This window comes from Falco rusticolus, chromosome 13 (assembly GCF_015220075.1).
Source record: "Falco rusticolus isolate bFalRus1 chromosome 13, bFalRus1.pri, whole genome shotgun sequence".
Lineage (NCBI taxonomy): Eukaryota > Metazoa > Chordata > Aves > Falconiformes > Falconidae > Falco > Falco rusticolus.
Window position 1 is genome coordinate 24,523,744 of NC_051199.1, and position 15,725 is coordinate 24,539,468.

Genomic DNA, 15,725 nt, shown 5'->3' on the forward strand with positions numbered 1-15,725 from the left:
GTGCTATTCTGTTACCTTTACAAGGAGGCATTGATGTGCAAGGGTGATCCTGCCATGAAGCTGTCAAAAAAGGGGGGGGGGGGGGGAAGCTGGCTTTGTTCTTCACCTTGAACGTTGTCCTGTGCAGCAACAGTGCCATAGTGGTTTGATCTTCTTTGGGGCAACTGAGAGGTTCCACTCTTGCTCTCATTGCTTGGTCTGTTGAGCCAGTTTTGCTCTGTACTAAGTAACGGGAAATTATTATGACTAACGTTAGGCTGGTAGAAAAACTAATAGGAGTGAATAATAGCACAAGATACATGGAAATCAACATTTTTCTCCTTGGAGGCTCTAGATGTAATCCACTTAATATTCTGTGGAACACAAGATTAATTTTCTTCAGCATAATGTAGGCGAGGGCTTTTCTTTTTAGTTTGCTGGCAGAGGCACTGCTGCATTGCTAAAGCTGAGGGCAGGCGATTAGGAGGGGGGGAAGGATGCTGACCCAACTTCCAGAGAATTCAGAAATGGCAAAATCTGGGTAGAGGAGATTAAACTTGTGCCTTGCTGGCAGGACTTTTCTGCAAGAAGTGTGGCTGGGAGTGGGTGTCTTGCACTGGGATGGCCCTTGTTGTGTTTGCTCATCAGGCTTTGCTGTGTGGTAGGGTATCTTTCAGCTGTCTGGAGGTCTAAAATGCTGGGGAATGGATCTGATTTGCTAGGGCTGTGTGGTGAGACTCTCCTGGTAGGCTCCCAGTGCAGAGCCGGCATCTGCAGCATATGGAAACAAGCTCCAGCCTTGCACTTGTCCTCCTTCACAACATACCTTTGCTGTGATTTAAACTTGCAGAACTGCTAAGCTTTGTAGAGGTTCCTTTAAATTAATAAAGCAAACCCCCCATTCTTTTTATTTCACAGGATGGAAAGAATGCAGTGACTTGCCAAGCTTAAAGAGGAGTAGATACAGCAGAAATAAATAAATCAAGCTCATTTATTTTAAGTTGATTAATCTGATATGTTCATAGTTTTCTAAAATAAAGTCTAGCACCAGAGAGTTTAGCAAATCAAATAACAATAACAGCAATTGATTTAGAAACAGTTACAAATGTTTCCCATCCCTACACCCACATGATTAATCTCACCACTTACGACTGAGGGTCAGAACCTGCTTGGGGATGTGCCCTTGTCTCTGTGGGGTTGGAGAAGGTGGACCTGAAGAGCTGACCCCATGCCTGAGAACGGGGAAGGACTGTGGGCAGCTGGTGCGTGCGGGGCTCCTGGGGCACTGTGTGCCTGCAGGAGGGCTTGGTCTGCTGTCAGGTGGGATTTCTCTGATGAAAATCCAAGTAGTATGGGCTCTGCCATGTGCTTTATTTTCCTATTTCATACTGGTCTTCAGCGGGCTGGTGCCTGTGGTCTTAGAAGACTTGTTTTGCTGCTATGCGCATGTTGTGTTAATGTTTCCAGCCTGCTTGTGTGAGCTAATAAAAACCCTGGAGCTCTAGCAAAGAGCATTTTGCTACGCAGAGGCCAGATAATGTCACAGCTGGCTCCAGGGAGCAGAGCTAGCAAAGAGCTCCCAAAGCAGGGAGGTGTCAGGGGCTGTAACGTGACGGGGAGCTCAACTGATCTCGTAAAGCAAAAGGTGGTGGCTGGATTTACAGGGCATCATGGTGACTGGCAAAGCAAAACCAGCAGATCTTCCTGGGCTGCCTGTGTGAGGAAGGTCCCTCTGCTCAGCCTTAGCTAAGTGCTATTCTGATGCATATATCAAATGAACTAACTAAATAGGCCTCGCCCCCCACCCTGAGTTTAGTAATTTGGGGCACTGGGATATGAAATAAAAAGCATCTCCCTGAATTTACAGGAGTGTTTCACAATGTTAAGAAGCCACCAAGAAACATAGAAGTCTTGCTATGGGAAATTCTTTACGACCTGACAAAAAATTCTTGCAGATCACTTTAGCAACTGTGGATTGTCCCTGACTTTCAGGCCATCTTTTTGGCATGCATCAGGCAGGAGCTTGCTTTTTGCTGTGGGACCTTGTTTCCCCCCAGCTTAAGTTAGCGTCTGTCGAGACCAAACCTCCAGCCTCCCTGCCGAGTCTGGCATTTCAGGAGGCAGCCTGTGAAATGTAGGAAAAAGGTGAGAAGCCTTCCCTCCCCCTGCCCTACAACTTGTTAACTCTTGGGTGCGAAAGGTCTTTCCAGATACAAGACATGCCAATTAACATGTATTTGGTATTCTTTTAAATACATTTGCTGTTTTGTCAAGACAATTCATGTAAAGACCTGTTTATAGTGCATGGTTTGGGGAGCTTATTGAATATAGTTGTGGGTTTTTTTACAGTCTTATCTTGCAGAGGTTGGCAGCTAGTTGAATGCTCAATAATTTGGTGTGATATGCTCTACAAAATATCCTTTTTTGGGAAATGCTGCTACCAGAGAGTTTCCTGATCCTCTCCTGCTAACCACCGCTTGCAGAGCCAGGTGAGGAGCTGATGACAAGTGCGGGCTGTGGGTAAGCTCTTCAGAAAGCACTAAACCAGCTGATAACTCCACCTTCAGATAATCTGTGAAAATTGGACTGGTGTAAGAGAAACTCAACTGAATCCAGTAGGGAGGTGATGTTTCTCCAGACACACATATAGGGACTCTGTCTTGTTTTCAACAAAATGTTAAAAAGTAATGGAAATCACTTAAAGATTGCTTTGCCTTTTTTTTTCTTTCCCCCCCCCCCCCTTCTTTTTTCTTCTATATGCATCTGGAAGTGAGATGCTCTCCCATTTTAAGACATTCCTCTGGCTGCAACTCTCCCGACAAGGAAGCAGCAAGGCTGTCCTTTCTTGACAGAGGCAATCTCGGGTGGCTTACTTCTTCCCAAGTGGCAGTGGCTTGGAAAGAGGCAAGCTGGCTTCGGGGCTGTCACACCTACAGGCATCCACAGCCAACACCACGGATGTGACCTGCAGTTGGAGTCTGAATTTTTGCCTGCGTGCAAGAGAGGGCTCTGGTTTTGGTGTGAGCTTGGCATCAACCTTCCTTTTCAAAGCATGCCTCTAAGAGTGGGATGTTAAGAGCCTGTAGTTCCCGAAGCAGCTGCTTTGGTAAGTAATTAAACCAACTCCTCTGAGACCCCACAAACCTTTGACAGCATTTACTAGTAGGTAGTAATTTCAGCTTGATGCAAACGTTTGCTGGCTGAGGTGAGGCTCTTTATTTCTCAGAGGGATGAGATCTAAACATTTAGGAATAATATCTTATTGGTCTGAAACTGCAGATAAGTGACTTACAGTGAGGAGAGTGTCCAGCTGCTGTGCTCTAATTGATGTCTGCATCCAAAGAAGTGTGGTACAATACTAGTAGTGACTTTAGATCTTCTGGGGACTATAGATACGATTTATAATTGGCACTGTAGCTTTTTAGAGACACTGAGCTTAGCCAAGTCTTTTATAGATTCTCCTGTTGAAGTTGTGTGCTTGAATTAGACGTGTGTTGAAGTGGCTGATTTGTACTGAGGCTGCATTCATCTAACACAGCACTGAAAACCTCGGGGTTCACTTAGCAGTAGTGCTTTTGCTGGTGCTTCTGGGCTGATTGACTTCTAGCTCTTCTAGATGAACAGCCTTCTGTGAATTGGAAGGAGGGCTTATCACACAGCTGCAAACAATTTGTGGAATCTGTCCTGGCAATCTATGGGATGTGCTGTAGAGGTTTAAAAATGAGAGAGGGTTGTCTGATTTGGAGGGAATCCAGCTTCATTTGAAGGGTTGTCTTAAGGATCATTGAATATCTCAGCCTGCATCTTCTTACTGTGGTGAGACTCGTGGAGGCCAGATGTTGATCTTTATTACCTTCAAGTCAAAACTCATTGCCTCGTGGTTAAGTCACATCAGGATGAGATGGAGTCGCCTTGTTGCTAGTGGTTCTTAGGTCAGGCTTTTGAAGGAATGGAGAGGAGGCTTGGACCCTTCTTTTTTCGATGAGCATGTGTAGCTTGTGGATGGCGCTTCCTTAGGCTGGGCTGCTTCAGCCTACCCTGTTGAGTGAAGGTTAGCTTTATATTTGTCAGTGTAGTCATTGTTGTCCTCTCCTGGTATCACTGCTGCATCTTGGGCTGTGGGACCCTCTGTCTGCAGTGGTACAAATACATCATCTTGGTTGAGGAAATCTTTGCTTCCAGGTCTGCACATGCTCTTTAGTGCCTTGGAGCTCCCATGTTTCATATTTGTGGAGAGTGTACAGAATGGCTGCTTTTTCTATTGACGTGGTAGGAAGGAGCAACTAAACCAGAAGAACTCTAGTTTTGTGTGTGCAAGTGCTCGTCTGCGAGCAGGACATCTGGAATAGTCGATATATTGTAGCTTCAGTGGCTTGGCCTCAGCAGGACCAAGTGGGACTGGGCTGCCTGTCTGCGTGGGGGATGTTTTACTTTCCTTCCCTCAGTAGTGGTGCTGGCTATATGTTTGCTGGGTGGCAGCTACAAATCCACACTTGTGTCTTAAATTGAACAGGTAATAGTTGAAAAAGTAATCTAGCTTCATTGACTGAAAAGCTCAATGTGGTGGTTAGTTATTATTTAATTTTTCTGCTGCCAGCTGTTGGCAGGTCTTCACATTTTGGGTGGGAAAGAGATGCATGTTTGGTGACGGGAGCCTCATTGCAACAAGAGACTAGGGAGAGGAGTGTTGGAGACCCAGGGCAGCTGATTTGCGATTTAGGAAGAGGAGATGGGCAGAGGAGCACAGAAGTGTCTCTCAGTAGGGGCTGGAGGAACAGCTCCTTGTGATATGCTGAAGACGAATGGTTCAAATAGATTTGTAAACAGGCTTCTCTCAGCTGTCAAGTGGAGAAATTTTTCTTCTGTTAATAACTTAGCCTTGACAACAGTTTTTCTTATGTTGTATAAGAGTGTTGTTTCTTGAACATCTTCGTTTAAGATACAGAGCTGGGTGTTTGGGGGTGAGGGAGGACAAACTGCTTCTTCAAAATGAAAACAAAACCCTCAGCAAGTTCCTTATTACTCTTCCAAGTAGAGCAGCTTGTATTGCTTGAGTAGGCAGGAGGTGCAGTGGTAGATGGCATTGATGATAGCTTGTCTTGTGAGTCTCTGGATGGGTGGGCGAAGGAGGGGAAGAGTACCAAAGCTAGGAGAAGACGTGAGATTAAGCAATCCCTGTGAGGGCTGAATAGCACCCAGTAGTCCAGCCTGGTTCTGCTTCGTTGCTTGGCTTATACCTGAAGCAGAATATCTCAAAAATACCTGTGCAGCCTCTTGAGGTTTTTTGCACTGCTTTAATTAATGGGCAGGCTTAGGGCTATGTATGTGTGAAGGAAAGGTAGTGCTTGAAGCTCAAAAAGGTAATGCCCCCAGCCTCTGTTTCTGGAAGTTCCCAGTGATTTGGTTAGTATTTCATTGTCTTGGCCTCTGCCTTCCTGCTTTGCTTGCTGTTGTCTGCAGTTACATTAGCAATCCTCTCCTGGCTTGTGCGGTCCATCTTCGTATGACTCATGGGGCTGTTAACTAGAAGTGCCTTAGAGATGGAGACAACTAGTTGATGTATTAAAAAGCAACTGTGTCTTCAAGTACTCTTCAAACCACTCCATTTTTCTTTGAACAATGTGCCATTTGGGGTAGCTTCCCCAAGGCGGTGTGGACCTTGGGGGTTTTGGTTTTTTTTTTTTTTTTTTTAATCATATGAGCGCTTCAGTTTTTTCTGTAGAAGCCGATGTAAAAAGTATGGCAAAATGAGTGAGCTGATGTGTCTTCAGAAGGAATAGCAGTTGACTTTGTAAGGCTTGAGATTACTTGGGTCCTGAAGCTTGGGAGATATGCCCGGCTGTCTACAGAACTTCTGACTTTGCTAACATGAAGGATGGCTTCACAGAGTGTGGCCCAGCTCGGGTGTTTGGCCTTGGGAAACAAAATCTGGGCAAGTATATAGTATGTGAACTAAAGGCTTGATTCTTATACTCGTTCCTCATAGAGATGTTTTGCATGACCAGAAATATATGACCCTGATGACAATTTTAAGTATCGAACTGTACTGCTGAAGGGCTTTTCTGTCTCTCCAGCATTCTTTGTGAAGCCTTTCTCATGCTTTGAATGAATGATCTTCTTCTGGTTGGAGACTGATGGAGTTAGAAGACTCTACTTTCTCCAGGCAGTTGTGTACATACGCTACATCACAAGACAACCTCTTGTGTTGGGAGCGCTGCCCCTTGCCATCATGCCAAGCTGTGTGATGCTGGGTGGGATTACAGTTCTCCTGGCTGTCTGCGTGCCGTGGCATTGCCGTTAATTTACAAGATCCAACTGTTTGGGGAAGAATGACCCTTTGGTGCTTCCCAGTGCTGGAATCTTTCCTTGTGACTGCCAGGGCTTGTCTAAGCAGAGGCATCTGCATGCAGACAGAGCTCGCTGGGTCTAGTACTGAGGGTCATGAGTAAATGGCTTTGTAAGCCTGCCTTGGTTCTTGAGGATGCCTGATCAGTTTAATGGGATCTCCTGTTGAGGCTGTTTTTATTATGGAGCTGTAAGGCAGAGGCTCATAAAATCCTGATGTTTGGGAACATTAGTTGCACAGGCTTTATTCTTAATGGAGATTAAAAAACCTGCTCTCTTAGTGCCTTTAGCTAACCAGTGCCTGGGGATGCTCCTCTGTTACTGACCCATGACTGTGTGCTGCCTCCAGTTATGCAGTGCATTTTCCTTTCTCTAGGGTTATAACATTTGCTTAATGACTGGTTATCTCCGTGATTTTTGGCTGGAAGTTGTCATTAGTTGCTGAGAACTGGGGGACTAAGTGCACGATGATTAGAGAGGCTCTGATCTCTCATTTCCCCTCCCGTGCGTTCACAGCAATCGTAGTTTAATTGGTGTGCCCCTCAGTTCCCCCCTGCACATCTCTCCACTGTCTCCCCATGTAATGCTTTGTTACATACCTTTTGCATGGGCTAGAAGGGGGGAAAATGAGGCTCCTTCAAGGAAAACAAGCAAGTTTGGTGTACAGACTGTGTATAAATGCTTCTTGTGTTTGGACATCTGCATGGTTGTGTTTAAGGACAGGTAACTGGTGATCCGCGAACTCAGTGATCACCATAGCCAGCACCGATACATACCTGCAGCCCCCAACCCTTAGCTGACTTGGCTCTGGATATGGATATTCATAGAATCACAGACTGGTTTGGGTTGGAAGGGACCTTAAAGATCACTGAGTTCCAACCCCCTGCCCTGGGCAGGGCCACCTCCCCCCAGCCCAGGTTGCCCCCAGCCCCGTCCAGCCTGGCCTTGAGCCCTGCCAGGGACGGGGCACCCACAGCTGCTCTGGGCAGCCTGGGCCAGCGCCTCCCACCCTTGCAGCAAAGAGAGTACATTTACTCTCTAAATAGTCTCCTCAAGCAAAGTGTTGGCTCTTTTGTGCTTGGACTTATTGAAACGTCATGGTTTAGGTGAGGACATCTTTCAGCTTTAGTCCTGCGGGGTCTGGGTTGGGCAGAGCTGAGTGGGTTTTAACCAGGAGCGTGCTCCTGCTGTGAGCCCTGCTGCTGCGTGCTCGATGCCGATAAGTCCTTCAAAAGGGATGCCTGTTTTGTTGCTGAAATTTGGATACATCCTGCTTTATCATCCACATACAGAAGTCCCTTTTCTGATAATGCAGCAGTTTGAAATACAGTGTTTATTGAAATAAAGTGGACTCTTTTTTTCTTCCCCCCCCTCCCCCCCTCGGTATTGCCGAGAAAGATGATGCTCTTGCCTTGTTCTATGTCTCAGATGGGTTTTAGCCACTGAGACTTTAGTACCATTGATTTTCCTGGGAGGTGAGTGAGGAGCATAATAATTTCCCACTTGAATTTGAGCCTGTCCTGGCTGCAGCTGTGGGAGCCGGATCAGATCCCGGCACGGGAGAGCTCAAGTGCCAGCCTGCCCCTGGACGGAGGACCACTGGGTCTGCGCAGCCCTTGCATGGGTGCCACTGTGTAAAACATTTCCCATCCCATGAGCAACTGAAAGATCCACTTGTTGAGTGTTTTTCTGTTGCTTTATGAAGAGCCACATGCCTGAGTTCACTCGAGTTGTCTTCTGGCACAAGTACTGAGTAACTCATCCTCCTCAAGGAGGCTTTGTGTGCGGTGGCGGGCGAGTGGCCGTGCCAGGGCCGGTTGCACCTTCCTACAGAGAAAGCTCCAGCTGGGCTCTTCTGGGAACAGGGTGCTGAGCCCATACCACCCCAGAAGGCTTACTCTTTCCAAACTAAAAATAAGCTTTTTTCTTTCCTTAGCAGGAAATGGTCAAGCTGTGCATCACTGCAAGTCTAAAAATGGGAATAGCTGGTAGTAGGTGATGAGCAAATGTCCATTGGCATCCCTGCAGCTCTGCAACCCCTGCCTGCCCCTGCCCTGCCCACCCTTCTGGAGCTGGCTGGCATGGGGCAGTGGGTGCTGCTGGCCCCCACGGACCCAGGACGAGGTTGTCATTTCTGGTGGTTAGAGCTAATGTGGTCTGAAATCAGCCCTGCCTCGCTGCAGCATGTGGGTGTCGGGGTCTCCTGAACACATCCCCGGCTGGCGCTGGGTTTTGCCTCTCCTGCGTTTCTGCTCCCCTCCGTCGTTCGGGCAGGCTGGCAGGGAGGAGGGAGGGACCCCACCTTGGGGGTGTAAGGGCTCTCCGCAGAGTCCTGGTGCTACTGCAACCATACAAATACTTTTCTGCACGAAGGTGATGTAGAGCTAAAATTTATTTGTGGGTCTGTCTTAAATGCTGTTCCCCACCCCCCCACGCCTCCCCACCCCCCGTTTTTAACGGTGCATCTTCTCCTAAACTAACAGATTGCCTCAATTATTTCCTTTGTATTTGTGGGCTTGTTATTTAGTCCAGATGTTTTTGGTTTTAAAAAATAATAATACAGTAGTGCTTATGAAGGCAGTCCGTGGTGTGGGAGGAGGTGGCTGCTGTAGCAGGAGGGTTGCAGCCTCACTGACCGCATATCCCTCTTGGATGGGGGAGAGGGCATCAGCAGAAGGTGATAGGTGCCAGGCTGGAAGCAGCTGTCTGTAATGAGCTTTGAGGCCACCCCCAGCCAAGTGCAACCCAGCACGCTGCCGTGATCTGCAGCACGGGCTATATTTGGTCTGAGATTACTCCCTGCCGGGCCCGGATTGGTGCTGGTCGGGGCTCTGCAGGGTGGATTTCTTTTCCCCTGGCTAACACAAAAGCCCCCGTGCAGTGTGCCACTGTATTTTCCTCCCTCACTGCCCATTCCTGCTTGAGCTGCTGTCACGACACTCGTACCCTCCTGAAGCATCTCAGCAGGGACTTTGCAGGGTGGAAGGTGCAGAGTGTGCCCCTGATCCCAGGGACAGATTATTCCCCAGCAGCTATTAAGGTGCAAAGCTCTTGCCTATGCAGGAGCCAGTCCAGGAGAGGCCAGTGGAAAGCAGAATATTCCCCCCTCTCCCCTGCCCACCCCATCCTCTGCTGTGTATTGTCTGGAAGGGCCATTAACAACACATTACTGCTGGGCACTAACAGTGGTAGCTGGGCAGAAGGGCTGTCCCTTTGCCTGCTGCCTCTGAAGAAGCGAGGCTGAGGAGGGCAGGAGGAGAGGTCAGCCCCTTTGCTGGCTGACGGTGCGTTGCCGGCGTTCCCGGCGCGTTGCCATGGCTGTGCTGAGATGGGGCTGCTTGTGCCAGCAGTCAGGGGAGAAGTGTCACTCAGCCTCGCGCTGCAAAATGCCCAGTTACCTTGGCGATGCTTCTGGAAAAATGTGGAGAGGAAATGGGATGGAGGGGGGAAGATGCAGCAGAGAAATTGCTGTGGAGCAGGAGCTGTGGGTGGTGGGAGCGGTGGGGAAAAGACCTCCCAGTGCATGAGGTGCTCTGGGCCACAGTGGGGTGGTGGCAGGCATGGGGCTGGCGGGTCTGCAACCGGGTGGTAGATGGTAAACCTGATGGAGCCATGCCACGTCTGACATTTGGACATGTGCAAGTGAGGTGACTTGGGATGGCAGGATGGGGTACTCTTTGATTGGCGTATTTGTGGAAAGATGTTGGAAAACACACTGCAAAAGGGTGTTATTTTTATCAGCAATGGCCAACTGCATCCCTGGATGTTTCTTCAAACCTTCTGGTCGTTTGTCCTAGGCACAGCTTGCTTCTGGTGAATATTCAAAAATAGATATACTTGTAGCACTGGAAAAGCCTCTTTCAGAGTTTCAGCACTGCAGAGAACAACCCTTAGGAAAGAAACTCAAAAAAATAAACAGCAGCTGCTGCCACGTTTCCCCCCATCCTTTCTCACCCAGTGTGGAAACCCGGTGTACCCCCCATTCCCTTTCCCATCTGTTCGTGGCATTTCCCTGCCTAGTACCAAGGCAGTGAAGCCACAGGCTGTCCGAACCCGGCCGAGATGCTGCATGCTAGAAACCTGTTGTGCCACAGCTTCATGTGTGGTGCCCGAGTGTCCACCTGAAGGTTAGCTGGGGTATGTTTGCATCAGGATAGATGTGTCCTCGGTGGTCTGGGAGCCTTCCCCAGCACAGCTTCCCTGCCCTTGGCTGCAGATGGTCCCACCGAAGGCTGAGCTGGGGGTCTCGCCCTCGGAGCTCCCCGGGGCTTCCCATGCTGCAGCCTGAGGAAGCTGTGGGTGTGATGGGAGAAACAGGCAGAAGTGGGATGTGGCATTTCTAAATGTGAGGGGTAATCAGAGGGTTCGCTGTGACTCTGCCATGGAGGTGTGCCGAACCCCGGCAGGTACGTGGCAGCGCATGTTCTTGGCTGGGTGGAAAGCTGCTTCGGTCACGTCGAGACTTGGATTAATTTACTTACGGCATTGCTAATATGCTGAACCTTGCTTCTCAGCTGCTCACAAAGACCCAGTGTTTGACTTTTGGATGCAGAGGTCATCTTGAGCTGATGTGGGCTTTGTAATGAATGAAATCTCTGTGTCTGTAATGTGGTGGTGGTTGTCCCTCTCCTGTCTCCCAAGGAGTGCTGCCGGCTGATCCTCCTTTGCATGTTAGAGCCGTTAATTGACCCGTCTGCATCCTCTCGGATCACAACTGGCAGTCCTTTGCTCACTGGAATGCCAGATTGTTTGATAGTTCAAATGACTCAAAATCCAGCAGGGGACGTTGGGTGGGCTGGGTGACTGCAGGGGTGCATAGACCCCCGAGATGCTGGGATGGCTGCATCCACCGGCTTCCAGGGGGCTTGCGCCATCCAAAACTGGAGCAATGAGTATAGGAGAAGGAGGAGGAGCGGAAGAGTACATATAAATAAAGCTCCTGGAAGGGGAAGACCCACCGAGAGGAGAAAATAGCAGCGCTGGTTTATTCTTTCTCCGCTCTCCCTCGTACCTCTCTGCTTGCATCATCTTTTGTCTGTGCCGGCGATGCTCTCCAGTTTCCGTGTGTGTGTGACTGCCCTTCCCCTAGCTGGGTGCAGACTGGGGGTCTGGGGACAGGTTTTGGTGCTTCCGTGCCACCTTCCAAATCATTGTGTCCTTGTGTGGCACTGCCCTACATCTGCTTGTCTCAGTTGACAAACCAGAATGTCAAGGGCCAGGATGCACCAAACCAAAAGTGACATTTAAGCCAAGTAATGCTAATGCTGCTGACCTTAGGAATAGAGCAGGAAAACCCTGGTTTGAGCCCCAAAATTGCATCCTGCCAGTTAGCTTGTTTTATTCCAAAACTGATGCATAACCCCCCCGCCCTGTTTTCATAGCAAATAATTGCTGTTGCATTTAAAACGTACACTGAGCATTCCAATTTCAAGCAGATGACTGTGAAATGGATCAGTGCTCGCTCAGAGGCACCAGCCTGGTATCTCCCAGCCCAGATGCTGGGGGTGGGCAGAGCTGTGCTGCCGGCAGTGCTGCAGCTGCCCGTGCCGGCATGGCTTGGCTGGGCTGCTGCTGGGGCGGTGCCGCGCGTCTGCTCATCGTCACTGCAATGCTGATCCCTGGGCTGCCTGAAAAAAATTAAAACACTCGGAATGTTTGTCAGTGAAATGTTGATCTGTCTTTGTTAAATGTATGTTTTTGCGGAAATGCGTAAATATGTATTTTCTTCCTTTTCTCCTAGGATCCCGCAGGAATCTTTGAACTGGTGGAGCTTGTTGGCAATGGTACCTATGGGCAAGTCTATAAGGTAAGGGCTCCACCTGAAGTTTGCCTTGGCAGTGTGTTGAACATGGAGCATCCCAGCACATCGTCTTGGCTAGGTTTGGCTTGTTTCAGCCCTGACAAGAAGCCTTGCTGAACTCTGGCTTTTTGGTCTTGCGTGCAAGTACTGTGTGGTGCACACAGCTCTTATAATAAGCAATTCATATTAGTTCTGAAACTGTCACTAAAAAATAAATCGCCTTTTTCTCTCCCCCCAGTTACTTTTTATTGATTATATGATGAAGAGGGAGTGAAAAGTCTGCGCTTTAATAGATAAATCTCGATCTCTTCTGAGAGCCGAGTTTACGGCTGCGATAGGCTGCCAAATGAGTTTGCTACAGTCTAGTGCTCTGCTCATGCACGGGCTGGCTGCCACCCTTCCACCGGCACAAACCTGCTGCAGGATTAAAAACGCAACAGTCAATAGGCTTGCATTAAATTTCTATAAACATCTAAAAGCAGCTCTCCAGATGAATAGTGAGGGGACTGTGGAAAACATCATTTTAAACCCGTGCACTACTTTACAGGCATATTTAAAACTTCCCCCCTCTGCTAAATATACATCACCTGTTCCAAACACATCTTAGCTTGGGGGATTTCCAGAATTTGTCATCTTGGTGGGGTCTTTTTGTGGAGGATTCTTGTGGGGTTGGGGAGGGATTGAATTGTTTTGAAGTCTAGGCTTATCTGCACTTCGTATATGGTGGGGAGATATTTCTTGTCATGATAGCACAAGGAGTTTGCCAAATATTTCGGTCTCCTGGGAGACAGCAGCTCCCCTGGGCCCGGTTCTCCCAAAAACATCTGTATACACAGGCACAAGTTCTGTCTATACGTGTGCTCATGTATGTGTGCACACAGAGATCATGTTTGCCCATCATGCTCATGTTATCTTTTGACTATAAAAAAGAATGTATTCATGTGCTCTTACTCTGTCACTTTGGAGGCACAGTTCTTGCCTGTCATGTGGTAAGAGACAGCAAGCTGCCCCTGCTGAAGAGAAGAAGAGAAGGGTGCTTAAAAAGCTACCTGTCAGTAAATATTTGTTCTGGATTCTGGTTCCCCCATCCTGCTGCTGTAGGCTAATCCCGTCAGTATGAAGACAGAGGGACTGAAGTGAACTGAAGATGAACTGGAACTCCTGGAGTTTTGAATGTGTGAATTTTTGAACTGGAATGAATTTTAAAAAAAACCAAACAAAAGGGGGGGGGGGGGAAGGGGAAACATCCCACGCCAAAACTGTTCTTATCAAGGTTATATTCCCGGGACCCTTCCCCTCTGAAGGGTTTTTCCACTGCACACTCCCCACCATGGGAGCTCCCTTCTGAACTGTTTTTCTTCTCAGCTGCTAAAATAATGGTAGAGGGTGACCTAATTTTAACTGGTGCATATTTCTAACAATCAGTGGAAACTATGCGCCTTTTAATGGCCTTTTGAAAGCGTCATGTTTTTGTGGAGAGCAGAAAAGGGAAATAAGCGAGCTGGTGCTGGCACTGCCGGTTGCAGGGCTCTGCTGATTTGGTTTCCTCTTGCTGTGTTTGATTCTTTTGGTGTGTCTGTGTTACCTCAAAGTGGGGGAAAAACCACCCAGAAACATCCAAGTGTCAGCTTTCCAGGAGGTGAACATATCTGGGTTGCCTTTTTATCCTGCTGTACAAGAAAAAAATCCTCCTCTTAACTATTTTTGAGTTGCTGGAGTAATCGGATTGTCCTTGGTGATTTACTTGGTACCGGTGCCAGGTGGGATGGCGATGGGGGTGGAGGGGGGAACGCTGCTCTCCAAACTGAATTAGTAAGTATTGAGGTATGAGTTCAGGCTAAGACTGGCTTCCGAGCTTCCTTAAACTAAAGTCTTGGACTAGCGCTCACCCTGTAAACAAAAGGGGACTTTGATATAAAGCATACATAACTGTTTATGGTGTCCCACCCTAAACTCAGCACGGAAATAAGATCCCTGTGATTTTTTTCCTCCAGATACCACTGCTGTATTTATTTCTTGCAGCAAAACACATGGATCAACTTTCAAGACATGTAGACCTTCTGGCTCCATTCTAAAACAGCCCTTAGAAGTGGTCCATGCCCGGGAGCAGCGTCCTGTGTAACTAGATGGTTGTTCCGCCACCACTTCAAACCCATCTCAGGTGGGGTTGAGGGCACCCCTCTGTTCTGGTGGTCCCCGAGGTACACCATTGCTGTCCTCTTAAAGGCTGTGTGTGCCTCTGGTTGTATTTTCAGATGTGGAGGGAATAATTCATTGTGGTGCCTGTGCTGGTGCTGTCTTCTTAGCCTGAGCTTTGCAGGTCCAGCCCCTTTGCTCTCAGCCAGGAGCAGTCACCTGGTGAGCATCACCTCTTCTTCGCATGGCTGGTCCCTCTCTGAAGCAAGAAGGGCAGCTTTCCCATTGGGGAGAGGCAGAAGTGAGATACTTCTTGCAGGCAGGGGAGAGTATCTTATGTTAGTGTGCTACAGGACTGCAGCCCTGATGTTTCCCCTGGAAAACCTGAGCTGGCAGCCAGCTCTAGCACTGCTGCATGGCCATATTTGTGTTGGAGACTACAGGTGTCCTGGTGGTAACTCACTAGCCTGCCCAGGACGTGGAGGGACACGTGCAAGGTGCAAACCTCCCATTGATCCCATGGGATAAAGTGCACAGTTACGCTGTTCTGATGACTGAACAATATTGCAGCCTGTGACAAGGTTGGGAGCCTGAGAAATGTCTGGTGGTACCACGGTAACGGGAGCCATCAGAGGTTCATGGAGCCCACCCTAGGATCTGCTCTGCTGGAGAGGCTGGGGAGCCCTTGCCACAGCACATGCCTTCTCCTTGCTTGTAGGAGAAAAGTATTGGCCAAGTCTCCCCTCTGCTGAAGCATGGGCACTGGGGTGAAGCTTGCTGTACAGGTTGCTTTGATCCTGCTTTCTGGGTCATGGTTTGAAGATCCCTTTCAGGTGGTACACAGTGCTTGTGTAAATCAAAGCCTTGTGCTCCAGAGGCAAAAGTAACTTGCTCGGATTGATCTCTGTATTTTCAAGTCGGGGCCTTTCTTTGCTCAGGACTGCAGGTTAAGACATCAGTTTGGTGCTTCCCAGCTCTGGCCATACCCCAGTGACACCTGAACACGGCAGGAGCCCTCAGCAGTGACCCGCTCTGCTTGCTGTCCTCTAACCCCAACCACAAGCTCTTTGCTTTAGGTAACTGTAGAGAGAATAATGTTCCTTGTTTGCCGCTTAACAATGTCTTGCGAATAGCTTGATTTTTATTTCAATGAGGGACCGCAGCGGTGATGGTTTATCTCTCTAATTGAATCAGAAGCTTTTCTTTATTTTTTAATAATCTTGCATCTAATGTTACGGATTGTAAACTGTTTTTGATAAAAGGCTGAGAGCCTGCTAGCTCCTGGGCCAGACATTGTTGCAGTAGTGTTGGGTTTTTTTGTCCTTGAATTGTCTTTTTTTTTTTTTTTTTTCCATTTAAGGCTTTTAAAGAAATGGCTAACAGGAGTATGATGAGTTGCACTGGGGGAATACAGCCATTACCTCACATTTTTAGCAGGTAGCTAGTGGCTGAATGCAAAAGTGTA

General features: G+C 48.3%; 1 protein-coding gene across 9 annotated transcripts in view; it reads left to right on the forward strand.

Annotated features, from left to right (window-relative positions):
• TNIK (TRAF2 and NCK interacting kinase) overlaps nucleotides 1–15,725 on the forward strand; it is a 163,284-nt gene that overhangs the window by 16,415 nt on the left and 131,144 nt on the right. For all 9 annotated transcript variants that reach the window (XM_037406718.1, XM_037406725.1, XM_037406720.1 and 6 more), the window contains exon 2: nucleotides 12,065–12,130. In XM_037406718.1, coding sequence (XP_037262615.1) covers nucleotides 12,065–12,130 — 66 coding nt within the window. The remainder of the gene's footprint in view (nucleotides 1–12,064; nucleotides 12,131–15,725) is intronic.